The sequence below is a fragment of the Carcharhinus amblyrhynchos genome, chromosome 8, assembly GCF_965287045.1.
Source record: "Carcharhinus amblyrhynchos chromosome 8, sCarAmb.v2.hapA, whole genome shotgun sequence".
Classification (NCBI taxonomy): Eukaryota; Metazoa; Chordata; class Chondrichthyes; order Carcharhiniformes; family Carcharhinidae; genus Carcharhinus; species Carcharhinus amblyrhynchos.
In genome coordinates, this window is record NC_137331.1 from 37,666,180 (window position 1) to 37,685,091 (window position 18,912).

The following is an 18,912-nucleotide window of genomic DNA, read 5'->3' on the forward strand; positions in this document are numbered from 1 at the left end:
TTACTTTGGCCCACAGAGAGGCAGGGGAGCATTAGGACAAAGAAAAAGCATTGTTAAGAATGACAATTGACTTAAGCTAAGTATTCAATAACTGGTTTCAGGGCTGACGGTCCAGAGAGAGAGAAATAAAACAGCGGTGGGGATCCCTCTCTTTTTCAGTGGTCCCTGTTGGGTACAGCAACATGTGGATGTCAAATGAGGAAAGGACTAACTGGGATGTGATGATTTGTATATTGTGGTTCAATAGACTGGTGACACTCCAGGTTCAACCGTGAGAAGTGCAGGTAAAACAAACACCATTTGTTAGTTTAACACTTCAGTGCAAGAACAAGAATTGTAGGTTACTCCAACTGGGAGTAATTTTCATTTCCTTACTCTTTTTGAAGGGCATTGCTTCTTTTTAACTGAAAGCAGGAGTCAGTCTCGTGGGGCAAATTGTTTAGAAAAAAAAAGCCTGGTGTGTAAGGACCGCCAGGGTGTAGTGTTCAAAGGAACGTGCGAGCTGGTAAAGGAAATTGACTACTCTGCTGGTTACATATTGGGCTGGCTCCTGAACAGACAGGCAATGCTCTCCAGGCAATCCAATGCACGCAGACACCCAACAGGAAAAGCATCCCATGAATTCAACCTCTGAGCGAACGTCTCTCGCATGCATTTAGTCCTGTATTGCACACTAGCCGCCCCGTTCAACATATTCACAACAACTGGAATCCAAATATGTTTAGTTTGTTCAGAAAAATATGCACATGAAAGGACGTGCCTTTAAAAATATGTCAGCAGGAATTCTCTGACCTTGCCTGCGGCTGGAATTCTCCAGTCCTGCTGCTGAGAACAGGGATTTGGCTAAGTGACAAATTCTCCATTCTCGCTGGCAGTGGTAGCGAGTCCAGAGAATTCCGGCTGTAGTTACATCAATGAACCCTCTCCAGTCTTTGATTTTTTTTGCATTCCCTGATTGTACTCTGCTGAAAAACATCAGTTACCATTCTAGACAACAATTGTGGACCAATTACTAATCGGAAAATCCAAATTCCCAATTCAAAGCTACTTAGGAGGAACAACACCAAGTTATTTCTGAATTCCACAATGTTTATTTGTTCAGAAACGTTAAATATGAAAACTGGGAAAGAGATTATGTGTAGCTGGGTGAGCAGGATGAATTTAACATAGCCACATTGTTCGATGATGCTGCTGATCTTTCCATCTCCTCCTTCCCTGATCTGACTTTGTGCTTTGAACAGGCAGATCAGCAACAATGTCAAAACAGGCAAGCTGCACTTTGTAAGGATTGTCGCCACTGGGGGAAAAATTTTATCTGAATCTACCCTATCCAGTGAGGACAATTTTACCCTCGCGCATCGGATGGGGATGGATGGGATCAGGCAGAACACAGATCTTTGCCCAATTCTATGGGGTGCTTTTTGACCTTTCTCAGCAGTTGGGAGATAGACTGATTGGGCGCAACATTGGTTTCACACCTGCCCAGTTTTAATCCCCATTAAAGTCAACAGGTGGATTGACTGGGGCGAAAAATGAGCATTCTCCCTGGTCCCATGGCTTTCCCACCTGGTGGCTTAGTTTGAAATTATTCCCATTCTCTTGATAATCCAGACCATCCGGTGTGAGAAGGTTACACACAAGTGCTTCAAGTATTATACACACTTGGAAGCCCTACTTAGAATCATACAGAAGGAGGCCACTCAGCCCATCAAGTCTGTACTGACCACAATCCAACCCAGGCCCTATCCCTAGAACCCCACACATTTACCCTGCTAATGTCCCTGATACTAGGGTCAATTTAACATGGCCAATTAACCTAACCTGCACATTTTTGGACTGTGGGAGGAAACAGGAGCACCCGGGGGGGGGAAATTCAGGCAGACATGGGGAGAATGTGCAAACTCTGCACGTATCGTCACCCGACGCCGGAATTGAACCTGGGACCTTGGCGCTGTGAGGCAGCAATGCTAACCACTGTGCCATGCTTGGAGGTTGTTTGCTTCCAGTCGGGCTAAAGATGTGGTGGGGGTAGCAGGTGTAAGAATAAAATTTGTCTTGGGCAGAAATGTGTCAGCTGCTTTTTATACGTCACACCTCTGACTGCAGTTCCAACTGCAATTGAACCCTCCAGGGCACTTCACCATCATGGATGCAACTGAGTTTGGCCATGATAATCAAATAGGACTGGTTCCACATTATTTAATGACACAGATCAGCAGTGAATCTATCCATCAGGCTGGATTTTATGGGGCAAGTGGTTCTCACCCTTCTTAGCTAAAACGTCAGTGGGGTGCCCACCCTGGGGATGAATGGCTGCTCCCTGTCAGTCAATTGGCCATTACCAGGTTGGAGGCAGGGTTTTTATCCTTCGGGGGGAGGAACAGGAAGTTCCACCTCGGAGAGCTTCCGACCAAAAGGGTGGCTGGAAGCTCTCCCAGCAAAACCAGGAGGAAGTAATGTTGGGACTACAGACAGCTCCGGCAGCAAATGTCGCTGGAGCCAGACATCAAGCTAAATGGTGGCATTTCACCAGGGTTAGGCTGGCTGGGCCCTGGTAACTCAGGCCAATGAGACAGTAAAGAGGTAATAGGGGTGGGGGTTGGTACAGGGTGGTGGTACGGCTTGGTGTCTCCAATGGACACAGCGGACCCTGCAAAGGAGATAGCCACCTCCCTATCTGACCCCAGCCAGTGGAGCTTCCACATGTCGTGGGTCTTTCCCTGTTGTGGGTAAACAGTGATGGAGGCAGGGTGAAGCCATTAGGTGGTCATTAACTGGCAGAGTGTGCAGGATCCCCTTCCCTCCGTTCCCCGTAAAAATTTCATACAGATTGGGGTGGGTGTGGAGGTGGCAGGAAGGCCCCACACTACATTTTACTAATCTCTTCTCCCTCCTCCACTCTCAACCCCATTTGTGGGGGGCAGGGGTGGGGTGGGGGGAGTGTAAAATACAGCCCATGGTAACAGAACAATAAGTTCATTTATTCATGTCACAAATAAGCTTTCTTTAACACAGCAACGAAGTTACTGTGAAAATCCCCCAGTTGCCGCACTCCGGTGCCTGTTCGGGTACACTGAGGGAGAATTTAGCATGGGCAATGCACCTAACCAGCATGTCTTTCAGACTATGGGAGGAAACTGGAGCACCCGGAGGAAACCCACACAGACACAGCGCGAATGTTCAGACTCCGCATAGACAGTGACCCAAGCGGGAAGTGAACCAGAGTCTCTGGTGCTGTGAGGCAGCAGTGCTAACCACTGTGCTGCCTCTATAGCAGGGGAGTATGGGACTATTATGCAGTGCATGTTTACAATAATACCATCGCTGTCCAGTCCAAAAACAAACTTCAAATTATATCGATGAGCTACAAATGTGAATTTGTGACAAGCTGATAATGATAGCTTTAATAAGCTAAGAGATTCCAGGTTTAATTCTTGTAAACTCACATCTACCATCCATTCTAAAGAGTGGGGTTTAAGATGAAGAACTGACAAGGGGCAGAACGCTGAATTTTGGTAATAGCATCTGAGAAGGAAAGGAATGTTAAATGCAATCTTACACAGCATGCAAACATGCAGTTTCACAGGGTTGGTGCTAATTCACGAGAACAAAACAAATTTAAAGAAGTAAAGGATTTGCTGAAAGAGAAATATCAACTCTGCCCATTTTATTGCTGCGTGGCACTTTTAAGATTGACAGCTCTCGATTGCCAATGATCATCATTGTCTATACAGTAAATGCATAAAATATGAGCAAAGACAGTTTAAAGTTATTTTGTATTCAGTTTTATTAACTGCATGGTTCAGATTGTATATTATCAGGTTTTTAGTTGAGGCTGTATATACCATAATAATCAGCTCTTGATAAGTTTTGGATTCACTCAGTTAAATATACTCACAACTATACAATGGAGCATTCAAATGTTTGAAAATAGCATGGATTCCTCATTTATGATATTTTGTATATATGGTACCCTTCTTGAAATTTCAGAACATAAAGAGTTGCCACTTGCTTCATCCCAGGAGAAACATATGTCTCAGAAATCTGCAGCTTTGTCGGAGCAATGTGCAAAATTTGGAATATATAGCTTAAACAATGTTTGCTAAGGCTCTGGCAGTGATTGAGATGCATCCCAAATTTCTAGGTTTATCTAAGCTGACCTTCTCTTAAAGGTGTGAGCCCGTCCCACTCACTGATTTTGTAGTGAGGTATTTTCGAGAGGTCTATGCTGGTCAGATACATTCCAGTGACAAATTAAATGACAAAAGCAGATAGGCTTGAATGAACCAAATGGGGGCATATTATACGATTTGTGGGGTAACAAAAAATGAATTCTGTAAGATGGTAAGGTCTTTCAGTGGCCAAGGTCAAACCTCTTTCTTTTTTAAGTCTTAAGTAATAGTTATCCACATATGCAATGCATTATTAAATTAGATTTATCACTTCTTTATCATTTTTATCAGGTCAAATTTTCCTGCATTTTGCTAAATGCTTTTGTGGCTTATATTTTAGGCTTTTATATTTAAAATAAATGCTCACAAATGCTTTCTTTCTCAGAGTTGTAACGCTAGGTGACAGTGACCCAGGAAACTGTGTGATTTGACTGCCGATCCTCTTGCTCAGAGAATTCAACATGTTTGCGCACATGTATGTGTATGTGTGCTTGTGTGTATAAGTGTGTGCACAAGGTGTGTAAGTATGTGTTTGTGTGTGTATGTGTGTTTAACTGTGTGTGCAAATGCGTGTGTACATGTGTGTTTGTGTAAGTATGTGAGTAAATGTGTGTTTGCATGTGTGTGTAAGTGTGTGCATAAGTGTGTGTGTGTGTCAGTGTGCAGGTAAATGTTTGTGTGTGTTAAGTGAGTATATATTTCTGTATGTAAGTGTGTGTGTGTAAGTGTGTATGTGCAAGCGTGTGTTTCTGTAAGTGTGTGTGTTTGTGTGTATGTAAGTGTGTGCGCGCACGTATGTACGTGTGTGTGTGTGTAATACTCTGTATAAATTCAATGCAGACATAACCAATATATGTAATTGGGTCATCCTTTTTAACCATTAAAGCATTGCATTTGCTGTTGCTAACATTCTGGATCAGATTTACTTTAGCAGGTTCATGAGTTAAAGAGTAGCAGCCTATAAGTTCTTATCACTAATTTATACATTAAAATGATCTTACCTTAAGATTCCCTTTTGTTGTAAAAGCTCTGCCACAGATTGTGCAGCCAAATGGCTTTTCACCAGTGTGTGTGCGCTCATGGATCTGAAGAGCACTTGCAGAAGAAAAGGTCTTCCCACAGGATGGACAGTTATGCTGCTTGGGTGTCCGACGAGGTGGCGGTGCCAGAATGGGTGTCATACCTGGACTCATGGCTGTCTGTGGTGCAGATGGAGCCTGTATACCAACTGGAACCTGCGTACCATCACCTAGGGAGATCGGCTTGCTGTGACCATTGACTTCCATTTTGACCACGGTTGGTGCTGTGCTGGTGACCAGGCTAGGAGTACTTTGGGTGGGACCTAGAGTGGAGTTGGGTTCAAATAACTGAGAAGGAAGTTCTTTCATCTTGTGCGTCAGTAAGTGCTGTTTTAAATTACCCATAGTGGAGCAACCACGATTGCAGATTGTGCAAAGAAATGGACGCTCTTTAGTATGGCTGCGGTAGTGAATTTCCAATGCACTTTTACAAGCAAAAGGTTTGCCACAGATACTACAAACAGTACTTTTCAACTTACCACATTCTTGGTTGGGGAACAGCATACTAAAAGCCTCTTCTTTGATGATCGGCCGTCCCAGGTTGGCTGTCAGATCTAGTGCACCTCCGTTCTCTCGGTGAGCGGACGGGCTGTCCGCTTTTTCTGATTTCACTGATGTCTCATGTGGCTCTTCTTGGGTGCCAAAGCCTGGTGACTTTGACCTTTGACTCTCAGCGTTACTGTGCACGGGTGACAGTGCCTGCATTGAAGAGGAACACTCGGACATTGCTGGGCTACCCGCACTCTGACTTTCCAAGTCACCCACGGCGGAGGAGGAGTCATTAGTCAGGCGATCGCTCTCCATGGATCCATTCTCGACAGATTTCAAGCCGGATCGCTGCTGCGTGCTCAGGGCACAGTCTATAATCTTCATCTGGTTCTCCAGGGCGGCAATGCTGGAAATGACCGAAGGAGGGGAATTTGGTAAAGAGCCAGAATAACATAACAATTGTTTCGAAGACTCGGTCGTGGTGATGTTCAATTCTGCCTCCTCGTCCATTGAGTTCTCGTCCATCAGCTCGTCATCAGGATAATTGCTCATTAGTTCAGCGTTTACTTCATCACAGGTTAGGTCTGTATCCATGCTATCTGAGAAGCCCTCGGGTAAAGGTGTGTTTGGAATCTGGCCGCCCATGTGCATGCGAATGTGCTGTTGTAAAACCACCGCGTTTGTAAACTTCTTCTGGCAAATGGGGCAAGAGTGTTGCACTCGGAGAGGCGGCTTTGCCCGGTGAACACCAAAATGTGTCTTTAGGTTGCCCTTGGTGGTAAAAGCCCGGCCACAGATTTTGCACTTAAATGGCCTCTCGCCCGTGTGTGTGCGGTAATGCATTTTCAGAGCGCTCTGGCAACTGAGGACGCGGTGACAGATAATGCACTGGTTGGGGTCAGTCATCTTTTTGTCAATGTTCTCCACCAGCTGTTGCAGCTTTGAGGTCTCGGATGTTTGCATAGAGTCGAGTAGGCCGCCAAATGGGAACTTTGCCTTAAATTGACCAGATATAATGGGAAGCAGAGGGCTTGGGAGGGTTGTAGGAATGCTGCTCACTCCATTGTCCACAGAAGCTGAAGATGTGGTAGAGCACGGAGCAGAGGAAACTGACTGTCCAGTTGCGCAGTTCTCTACAGGTTTGAAGCTCGAAGTAGGTACGTTTAAACCTTGAACGATGGGAACCACATTACTACCATTAATTGACTGGGGGGATTCTGCGGTTATTGGAATGCTTGAATCATTTTTGTTCATGTTTGGTGACAAAGAAGCACATTCGCTTGATGGAGGAGATGGCCTTTGGGGTGACCTGTTTAAAGGAGTCACAGTTGGGGACTCAGCCAGACTGGTAATACTTGACAGGGTTGGAGGCAACTGTAATCCAACTGAAGTTGGTAAGGTTGACAGCACAGGCTTGGTGTCCAACCAGGTTGTCACTGGCTTTTCTGGTGGCAAGGACATCCCGTATGGGATGCCTGTGCTTGTAGGTACATTATCAAGGTATTCAGGGACTGGATATGGATTCATCTGGATGTGAGGGTATTTTTCTTTATGCCTCTGAAAGTGAACTTTAAGATTACCTTTGGTGGAAAAACGATTTCCACAAATGTTACACTTAAATGGTCTCTCCCCAGTATGGGAACGGAGATGAATTTGTAACGCGCTGTCACTTCCAAAGACCTTAGCGCAAAACCTACACTTATGCTTGAAAAATGGATCTTCTGAGCTTGTTTTGGGATCAAATACGGAAACATTGGGTGGTTTGCCTTTGCGATGTTTCATAAGGGCAGCCAGAGGGTCTAGAGCATTAGTCGTTGCAGCAATGCTGACCAGTGGGTTTTGGAAGATCACACTACTTGATGTGTTCTGAGGTAGCAGTGGATTCGGCATGCTGGAAGCTGGGCTGAGAAGATTGCCATGTCCAAGTGATGACGTTGAGTACTGTAACTGCGAGGAGGTGTTACTTGTATTTGAGCTGGAACTTGGAGTCAGGGAAGAGGAAACTCCACTCGTAGCTGGGGGCAAGATGGGTTCTGATCTGGGAGATACACTGCTGGGCAAAACAGGAGTGCTGGCCCCAGAGGCAGGCTGTGTTACTTGCTGTGAGCTATCAAAGGCAGAGGGGTGGATACTGGATGCCTGCCCTGCTCCCGAGGCTGAAATAGCAGCTGACAAGGGGTTCGAAGAATGCTCGCTGAATGAAACGTGCTGGCTAGCTGCAGATACGGAGGTACCTTGGGAAGATGTTGAGGGGTTTAAAGGGTGCAATGTTTGTGGAGTCATCATTGCCACTTGGTTGCGGATTTGTTCGATCAGTTGGAGCTGATGGAGTTGCTGCTGTTGCAGGGCCATCAGCTGCTCTAGAATCATCGGGATGGCAATGGTGGATACCCCACTGTTTGAACTCGGGCTGTTAGAGCGTGTGTCCTGCGAAAACTGCGCTACCGCCACCTTTGTACTTTGCAAAGTCTCTAAAGTCACGTTAGTGTTTGGCATGTTATAGTTGGTCATGGAAGATGATTCGGGAATCTGAGGTAGCGAAGTAGCAGCGCTGGAGGTCCCTTGATTCTGGTAACCTTTGTCGGTGGAAGCATCCACCTCCATCGGCTCGTCTTGCTCTGTGCTCTTCACCTCGGAGCTGTCATTTCCCTCCAGCGGATTGCTCTCTTCCGCAGCTTCGCTCTCCCCTTGGTCGCTTGGGCTACTGGCGGGAGAAGGCTCGAGGAAGTCTTCTGAGCGCGCTGCCTCCTCGTCATTCACGATCAGGACTAGTGGATTCTTAGTGCAATTCTTCTGATGCTCCATGAAGTCAGACCACTTGAAGAATTCTGCACAGCATTTCTCACAGATGTGGGTTTCCTCACTTCCACTTCTGCTCTCGTTCCCGCTATCAGCATCATCTGGTCCTTCCCCCGGGGCAGCTAGGAAATCAAAAAGACACATCAAGCAATGACTTGCAGGACTATCCCTCCCTCCAATTTCAAGTTTTTGCACATAACTAAAATCAATATTTTTTTATTTTGTACAAATTACCTCACTTCAACACATCTCAGGTCCCTCTGTGTGTATTCTATCACTCTTTCTACCTAGCTAATCATTTTCTTTGCACAATCCATCAAATTATGAGGCCCTATCAATTGTGGATACTGCTGCTTAATGAAATTCCATAGAAGCTATTGATTTCCAATATTTTCATACAATTCACAGCTGCCTTGTCTGTTGGGTACAAATCAAGCCTTTGATGGACTCATTAGGATTCCCCTTTACCATCAGGCTTCCTCATTTTCAACAAAATTAGAGAAGCCTTTGCCAGTTCACTTGACATCACTAAACTAATCTGTAACCTTTCAGACTCAAATCAGTACCTGACAGGGCAAACTGCCCCTCTGTTACTCAAATGTGGTCTTGGACTGACCAGATGTATTATCTTTATACAGCATCAAGACAGTATGGATTTAATGCTAGTCTATATAATGTCTCAAATCAATGACCATATCTTTAGGCACTTTAGAAATCTGAAGTGCAATGTACCCTTAAGCAGTAACTAGGGTCCAGTGCCTTTCAGAGCTCAGCGTGATTTAGTTAAATTAATTATTTCCTGTGTTACTCAGAAACACAAAAACTAAGCCATAATTATTACAAGTGATCGACAGAGACTCCATCCATTAATACTTTGACTAATAGAGGGACACATTTTGCAGGATGGCTTTTTGGCAAACAAATTGCAGCAAGAACTTGCTAAAAATACAGGCCAAATGTAAATTTTTTTTGCAACAAGAATTTTTTTGTAATGGTCAATGAAGCCCTCACGTATTTATACATTGCTCACGGCAGCTTCCAGCTGGGCATGTGTAAAGTACTAGAAAATGTCTTGAAACGTTTAGGTCGGCAACAAAACAAGTAAGTTAAACACCTGTAATCTTTTAAACAAGAACAGTCTCAGATTGGCTATTCTAAATTGTCCCTTAGTGTCAGGGGGACTAGCTTTGGTAAATGCATGAGACTATGAGGTAAGGCCTGGGTGGGATTGTGGTTGGTGCAGACTTGGTGGGTCGAATGACCTCCTGCACTGTAGGGATTCTATAATTCTACGATTCCAATGCCAATTTTTACGTATGCCTCAAGAAAAGGCTCAGTGAATTACATGCTAGCACTGTGGTGGAACACTCAATCACTGGGTGACATGGTGGCACAATGGTTAGCACTGCTGCCTCACAGCACCAGGGACTCGGATTTGATTCCCAACTTGGGTCATTGTCTGTGCAGAGTCTGCAGGTTCTCCCTGTGTCTGCGTGGGTTTCTCCCGGGTGCTCCAGCTTCCTCCCATGGTACTGGGATTGGTTAAGTGCATTGGCCATGCTAAATTCTCCCTGAGTGTACCCAAGCAGGCATCGGAGTGTGACAACTAGGGGATTTTCATAGTAACTTCATTGCAGAGTTAATGTAAGCCTACACTAATAAATAAATAAAGATTGATTATGAATGTTGTGTGGTAGCTCCTCTCTGGTGTAGGCTGACTACCATGGACCAAGCAACAAGCCTGTTTAATGAACAGAATGCTAATGTGCATTTGGTCAACTAAGTCATGCTTCAAGAAGGATGTACTGAAGTACAATTCTTTCCACAATATGGTTTTTGGTCTGTATCAAGCTTCTCATAAACTCCAATGATTATTTGTCAGTATTCATATTATTGTACCTAAAGCTACTCCACAGTAGAAACTATCTACGATGAATCTACATGCAGAAAGCTGCGAGCAGATGTGACTAACATCAGTGTTTTGCCAGATATTGTTCTGAGAGAATAAGATTTTGTGCTCTCTAGTATTCTAACTCTGTGCACCTAGCGTTGAGTTGAGCCATTCCAAGTGTTAGCGTGGATGTTTAAACTGCACGGTGTCCATTTTTTTTCATTCTGCTTCACAGACACGGATAGTGATACACGAACACACACACATACACACACACACATAACACTCTCACATACAGACACACACACACGTTCTCAGACACACTTGCACACAGATACACATACACGCATACAGACACTCACAGACACACAGACACACACAATTACACACATACACACACACACAAATGCACACACACACAAATACACATACATGCAAACACACACACACACTCACAGATACATGCATGCTCACACACAGACACAGACACACACATACATGCTCACGCATACAGGTACACACACTCACACACAGATATACTCACATGCACACACAGCTAGCTTGCCTGATAGGTGTTTGCAGCTGTCTGGGGTGACATGAGGCATGAAGCAACCGGTATATGCGTCTATGTGTAAATGTGTGTGTGTATGTCTGTATGTGCGTGTGAGTATATCTGTGTGTGTGAGTGGGTATCTGTATGTGTGAGCATGCATGTATTTGTGTGAGTGTGTGTGTGTATGCATGCATGTGTATTTGTGTGTGTGTATTTGTGTGTGCGTGTGTCTGTGAGTGTCTGTATGTGTATCTGTGTGCATCTGTGTCTGAATGCATGTGTGTGTGTCTGTATTGTGAGTGCATTTGTGTGTGTTTGTGTATCACTATCCATGTCTGTGCATGTGTGTGTTTGTGCATCACTGTGTGTGTGTGTGTGTGTGTGTGTGTGTGTGTGTGTGTGTGTGTACCTCTGTCTGTGTCATTGTGTGTTGTATAGGCACATTGGATAAATAATGACCCTCTACATGTCATTCTGATCTTAGCCGTACTGAATCAAAGCCTCAGTGTCTCCCTGCAGGGAAGGGATGTTAGATTAGTGATATTGTTGTTACGTTGTCATGACTCTACTCCCCAGCAGCCAACAAAATAGGGCATTAGCAGAGGTCTGGAAACAGGCTGTGAGGCTGTCCTCTTGGCAGAAAACCCATGAGATCCACTGGGACATTGAATATAATGGAGAGAAAACGGAGGCAGCATGTCCTTCATGGGGTGTGAACTTCCGATCAATATGTACAAAAATGAAAGAACTGTTGTAAAGCTATTAACTTACAGCAACATTAACTGCTGCACAATACAGAGATGACACTGTGAAGCAAGCGCTGACACAGTATGCATTTTTTTCTGCAAGCTGTATAACTTTTGGATATGCCTCAAAATGTTTACAGCTTCAGGACTGGCACTATATTTGCTTCTTTGCATATGTAAATGCCAAAGACAGTGGTGTACTGGCAATATCATTGGATTAGCAATCCTGAGACCCAGGCGAATGATCTGGGGACCTGAGTTCAAATCTCACCACGGCAGCTGGTGGAATTTAAATTTGATCAATAAAATTTGGAGTGAAAAGTTACTCTCAATAATGGTGACCATGTAGTCAATTGTTGTGAAAAACCCCTAAGGGTTCTCCTTCACTAAGGGAAGGAAATCTGCCATCCTTAGCCGGTGTGGCCAACGTGTCACTCCAGACACGCAGCAGTGTGGTTGACTCTTAACTGCTCTCTGGAAAATGCCCAGCAATGCACTCAAAACAAGGGCAATTAGGGTTGGGCATTAATACCTGCCTTGCCAGCGATGCCCACCTCCATGAAGGAATAATCAAAAAATAAAAATATGTCAAACCAAAACTGCTTCTTTGGTTTTTAAGTTTAAGTTTATTTATTATTGTCACAAGTAGGCTTGCACTGCAATGAAGTTACTGTGAAAAACCCCTAGTCACTGTGCCCTGGCTCGGTACACTGAGGGGGAATTTAACATGGCCAATGCACCTAACCAACATGTCTTTTGGACTGTGGGAGGAAACCAGTGCAGACACGGGAGAATGTGCAGACAGTGGCACAAATCGGGAATTGAATCCGAGTCCCTGGCATTCTGCTAACCACTGTGCCATCTTGCAGCCCATTATGAAGTGCTTTGGAACATTCTGAAATTGTGAAAGGTGCAATAGAAATGTATGCCGTTTGTTTTTAATCCCAACTTAATATTACCATGCCTTTCGCAGTTTTCTTCTTCATCATTTTTATACAGAAATATATACCTTTAAGGTTCTGGATACCCGGCAAAAGCAACTTTACGGGGACATTTCATTCAGAAAAAAGGCACATACTGCACGTAACATTGCAAACATGTTGTCAGAAAACTGTTCATATCACATGCAGTGTATTAACCATGGGACGCCAAATGGTGACTTTGGCATTCAGTAGTCTTTAAGTGGACATGAATGGAAACGTTCTGTGTATCAATAGAAATGATTCAAATTTCAGTTAACAGCAAAAACACACATTCTGCAGTTCTCTATCAGTTGTTTCAAGGATGGTTTGGAGTGTGTGCATGAAAAACACACAGTGAGCTGAATTATGATTAATGTGTAGCTGAATTTTGAGGTGAAAACTAAGGATATGAAATATCTCTCCAGCTACACCAAAAAAGTGGACTATCTTCCACAAGTATGCTTACATTAACACTGCAATGAAGTTACTGTGAAAATACCCCAGTCGCCACACTCTAGCACCTGTTTGAGTACACTGAGGGTGAATTTAGCATGGTCAATGCACCTAACCAGCACATCTTTCAGATTGAAGGGGGAAACTGAAGCACCCGCAGGAAACCCACGCAGACGTGCGGAGAATGTGCAGATTCCATACAGACAGGGACCCAAGCTGGGAATCAAACTTGGGTCCCTGGTGCTGTGAGGTAGCAGTGCTAATCACTGTGCCACTGTCTCATTGCTCTTTGTGAGAGTTTGCTGCATGCAAGTTGATTGGACGTGTTTTTCTTGAAACCAGACTTCAAAAAGCTTTGCTGCTTTAAAAATGCACTGTGAAGTCCCAAGCTTGTGAATCATAGAATCCTACAGTGCAGAAGGAGGCCATTCAGCCCATCGAGTCTGTGCCGACAACAATCCCACCCGGGCCCTATCCCGATAACCCCATGCATTTATCCTAGCTAGTCCCCCTGACACTAAGGGGCAATTTAGCTTGGTCAATCCACCTAACCTACACATCTTTGTGACTGTGGGAGGAAACCACAGCACCCGGGGGAAGCCCAGATAGACACGTGGAGAATGTGCAGATTCCACACAGACAGTGACCCAACCAGGAATCGAACTCCTTGGCGCTGTGAGGCAGCAGTGCTAACCACTGTGCCACCTTGTTGCCCAAGTACTTGAAGATGCTGCAAAAAAAATCAAGCCTTTCTTCTGGGAAAACCTTAATAAAAACCGGTTGAAAGTGAAAAGGGCTTGGGAAATTGTGGGAATCAAACTGTAGCAATAATAGATGTAGCATTTACTTCACCCAGAAGCGTTCTAGCACTCTTGTGAATAGAGGATGAATCGGCTTCTCTTTAACAAGATTTCAGTCAAAAAAAATCTCTACACTGAATGATTTCAAATTCACTTTTATCCAATACTGATAAAGGTCCACTGCTGCTTTATTTAATTTATCAAGAATGTGCTCTATCTTTCTGCTGAACAGTGACATATAAAATAATAGGCAATAGGGAGCGAGTTGCCAGACTGTAACCCTGTCTAGAGATTCAGGTGAGGTCAAATGCTTTTGAAATCCTTTTTGGAATGGTGAAATTGCATTACCAATTGTAAATCTGCTGTTGGTGTACAGAGTGGAGAATTTGCAACGGTTAATAAAAAAAAATTGTTAAAAAATATTGCTTAAAGCTTCCAAATAATGGTCCATTTAGCTATATCCACAAAGCAAGATTAATGTTAATCACAGAATTACCGGAACAAATCTTTGGTGTTACAAGAACGGAGGAAATGCATCATCATGTGACAGGTATGAAATAATTACAATCTTGTAATTAACATTTCCCGATTCATAACATTGCAATGCATGGTAGGAAACTATTTTGCCCATTGTGCTGGTGTTGCCTCTTTGAAACAGTTATCTCATTTGTCTCATATCCCCGCTCTTTTCACATTTACATGAATGTCTGAAGTTTAAACTTTATTTATTTATTAGTCACAAGCAAGCTCACATTAACACTGCAATGGTCATGAATGTCTGAAGTTTAAACTTAATTTATTTATTCATCACAAACAGGCTTACATTAACACTGCAATGATGTTACTGTGAAAATCTCCTAGTCGCCACACTCTGGCACCTGTTCAGGTAATACTGAGGGCAAATTTAGCATGGCCAATGTACAAAACCCTGAATTTATTTTCAAATATATATACAGTTCCCTTTCGAAAGTTAATGGGCATGATTTTAACTTAGTGCATGCCGATGAGTTTTGAGCAGTCAAAATCTTTCCTGTATGAATCTGCTTCTGCCTCCCTTTCAGGCAGTGCATTCCAGATCATAACTCCACATAAGAAAAACTGCCCTCTGCTCCCCTCTGGTTTGGTTCAGGGGTTAAATCTACACCCTCTGCTTACTGACCCTCCTGCCAATTGAAACAGCTTCTCCCTACGAGTCGATCAAAACCGTTCATAATTTGGATGCTGTGTTTTGCCAAAGAGATTACAGCACATTACATTTAAACAACAGGTTATTATATGCCTAGTTATGAGGCAGTGTACTTGAAGGTTTTAGAAAATTGCAGTCCTCCCCATCACAGTCTTCCCACTACTTTCAAACGCAATGCATCAGCTTAGCTGTTGCAGCAGTAATATCACTGCAGTCCTGCCAGGGTTCTCCGTACAAGTGTTGACAAGCTCCCTCATGGCATTGAGAGCTGCTTGCCAGGGAGTCTGCTCTACATAGCAAGTCAGACACCACCTCGGAGAATGGTTTGGGATTACGGCGGGTTCAAAACTGCCGGCAGAACTCACTATACTATCCTTTCAATGAGGAAGATACAAGCTTTTCGTGTGTCTCAAATTCCTTGCGCCCTTATTTATTCTGAGTGAGTTAATGCCTCTGCTGAAATTTCAGCAGAATGTGTGAAACATTCGGATTGTGGTGGTTCAAATTCAGGGTCGGGACCTCTGTGTAAATTTTAATAATACAGGCAGAGGAATTTCAGCAGTCTATTATGCCAAGCATACGCTGTCAGGATTGATTAGTTTTACTGTTGCAAACATATATTTATGGAACACGCGAACACAAAGACGCAACAGAAAAACAGTAGCCCTCTTAAATATCAAAGTTAATAAATCAACGCTGGGGCTGTTGCTATCCACAGTGCACATAAATAACTTGGAGCTGGGCGCAGAAAGAGAACTCTCCAAGTTTGCAAATAATACCAAACTGGGAGGCTCCGCAGACATCAGGGAACAGGCTATTCAAATAGGGAAGGACATTAAAAAAATTGGGGACTGGTGGATAGAGATGCCATTTAATATCACCAAATACATACAGTAGATGACACAGTGAGGAAGATGCTTACAATATTAGTTATCAATTCTAATGACATTTCTGTATGTTGTAACTCTGAGATATCCGTTTCACTGCTTAAATTTCAATGCCCTCTTTCACCAGGGCAAGAATATTTTTAATTGAATCATGGAATCCCTACCGTACAGAAGGAGGCCATTCGGCCCATCAAGTTTGTCACAACCACAATCCCACCCAGGCCCTATTCCTGCAATCCCACACATTTACCCTCCAAACCCCCGACACTAGGGTCAATTTAGCATGGCCAATCAACCTACCCCTTTGATATCTTTGGACTATCAACCAAGCTCCTGAATTTTGGACCCAAAACAAGATCACATCCTTCCACCTTAAACTTCGAAAAATGGGGGGAAAAGACAGCTTAGACTAAACTATTTTATGACCACTGTGTCACTGTGCCACTCTTATGATGTTGTGCTTACTATAGAGGGAGTACAGTGAAGGTTTACCAGGCTGATTCCTGGGATGGCAGGAGGAAAAGGCAACTTAAGCTAAACTATTTTATGCAGTGGCTGGCAAATGTACACAGGCTGATTGTAGCAACTAATTCAAGAGAGAGCTAGTTTAAGTACCTAGTTTTAAAAAAAATGATATAGCGTCATGAGAAATATTATGGGATATGATATTTCCTGGACACCGAGGTAAGCTAGCCCATTCCAGGCCTGTACATTCCTATGTTCCCATGATCGCCCTTCAGGGAATTATTGCAATTACTAACTGCAAGCTACGATATTCCACATTAATCACCTTAACTAAAACCTTTTCGGCAAAACACTGAGATGTCCGGGAATGGGTGTGATTTTTATTTATTTATGGCTGATCGATTTAAGGGACAAAATAAAACACTGAGAATGACTTACTGATGAACAGATCATTTGATCGGAGCGTCAGAAAATGGTTGCAGCACAGAGGAAGAGCCATTTGGCCCACAATGTCTGTGCTGGCTCTCTGCACGAACAATTCAGCTACACCTCCCCCACCCCCCCACCTCCCCCCCCCTCCGCTCCCCTCTCCCCGCCACCCTCTCGTTGCCCTTTCCCCGCAGCCCTATAAATTTTTTATTTTAGATAATGATCAAATTCCCCTGTAAAAGTCGCGACTGAAAGCTGTCTTCACCGTGCCCTTAGCGCAATCCCAGATTCTAACTGCTTGGTGTGTTGCTGAGTTTTTCTTCATGTTGCCTCTGATTACTTTTCCACCGATGCAAAATAGTGAGAGGGAAAAAAAGCGCACTGTTATTTAGCGCCTTTCATGGCCCCTGGAAGTCCCAAAGTGCCTCACGGCGAAGGAAGCATTGCTGAACAGTGGTCACTGTTGTACTAGGAAACTGCGGCAGCTCATTTGTGCCCAGCAGGCTGTCACAAGAAGAAAAGAGATCAAGGACCAGGTAATCTATTTCATAAATCATAGAATCCCTACAGTGCAGAAGGAGGCCATTTGGCCCAGCCAGTCTACACTGACTTTCCAATAGAATATCGTTTCCAGGCCCGGCCCCATAATCCCATGCAAATCCCCACTAACCGACACATCTCAGGACACTAAGGGACAATTTACCATGGCCAATCCACCTAACTGGCACACCTTTTGACTGTGGGAGGAAACCCATGCAAATACGGGGAGAATGTGCAAACTTCACAGACAGTTGCACAAGCAAGGAATCAAACCTGGGTCCCTGGCGCTGTGAGGCAGCAATGCCATTGTGCCACCCTTATGGTGTTGTCCTTACTACAGAGGGAATACAGTGAAGGTTTACCAGGCTGATTCCTGGGATGGCAGGTCTGTCATATGAGGAGATAGTAAGTTGATTAGGATTATATTTGCTGGAGTTTAGAAGAATGAAAGGGATTTCATAGGAACTTATAAAATTCCAACAGGGTTAAACAGGGCAGAGTCAGAAAGAATGTTTCCAATAGTGGGGGAGTCCAGAACTAGGGGTCATAGTTTGAAGATAAGAGCTAAATCTTTTAGAACTGAGGTGAGGAGAAATTTCTTCATCCAGAGGGTGGTGAATGTGAGGAATTCATTACCACAGAATGTGGTTGGGGCCAAAACATTGTGTGGTTTCAAGAAGAAATTAAATGTAGTTCTTGGGACTAAAAGGATCAAGGGATAAGGAGGGGAAATCAGGATATTGAATTTGATAATCAGCCAGGTTCGAAGGGCTGAATGGCCTATTCCTGCTTCTAGTTTCTATGGATCAGAGGTAGATGTTGGCCTATTTCTCCAATTAGTGCCATGGCAATTTTTCCATCGACTACCTGAGATGGGGCCTCGATGTAATGTCTCCTCGGAAAGGCAACAGCTCTGGCGAGCCTCAGTATTGCATTGTTAGCCTGGCTACAAATTTCTCAAGTGCAGCTTGAAGCTGCAACCTTCTGACTCAAAGGTGAGTGTACGTCACTGAGCCCCGGCTCACACACTGACAGTGGTTATTCAAAAACTCACAAAACAGAAGATCAATATCTAAGCAGCAAGGTGATGAATTATAATGGTTATGTTGTATTTGGTACTGTTATTATTTCTGATTGTGTTTGTTGTGTCAAGATGAAGGATCTCAGCGGTGGAGAACAGAACTCAATTTATCACTGAGCATTCCCAGGTGAAAAAAAGAAATGGATCATAAATGCAGATTACACTCCCTCTGTCCAGAACAACAAGATGCCTTCAACCCATTGCCAGAAAAGCAGTCTCACCTCACCAGTGCTTATTTTCCATTCCCCGCACAAGGTATCTGTGTGATCGCTTGTGCGAGATTACCAGCTAACATCAAATTACAACCAGTTTTGATACGAACTAGCAGCTGTCTAAAAATGAGGGCTAAAGTTCCCCTGTTCACTCAGAAACTAAGAAAT

General features: G+C 43.9%; 1 protein-coding gene across 2 annotated transcripts in view; it reads right to left on the reverse strand.

The window, feature by feature from the left end:
- LOC145346524 (sal-like protein 3) overlaps positions 1–18,912 on the reverse strand; it is a 69,691-nt gene that overhangs the window by 13,420 nt on the left and 37,359 nt on the right. The window contains exons 2-3 of one of the 2 annotated variants that reach the window (XM_080193899.1): positions 5,731–8,661; positions 5,174–5,514 (exon numbers count right to left, since the gene is read on the reverse strand). In XM_080193899.1, coding sequence (XP_080050025.1) covers positions 5,174–5,514; positions 5,731–8,661 — 3,272 coding nt within the window. Of the gene's footprint in view, positions 1–5,173; positions 8,662–18,912 lie in introns of both variants that reach the window. The other variant, XM_080193898.1, reaches the window with a different exon arrangement.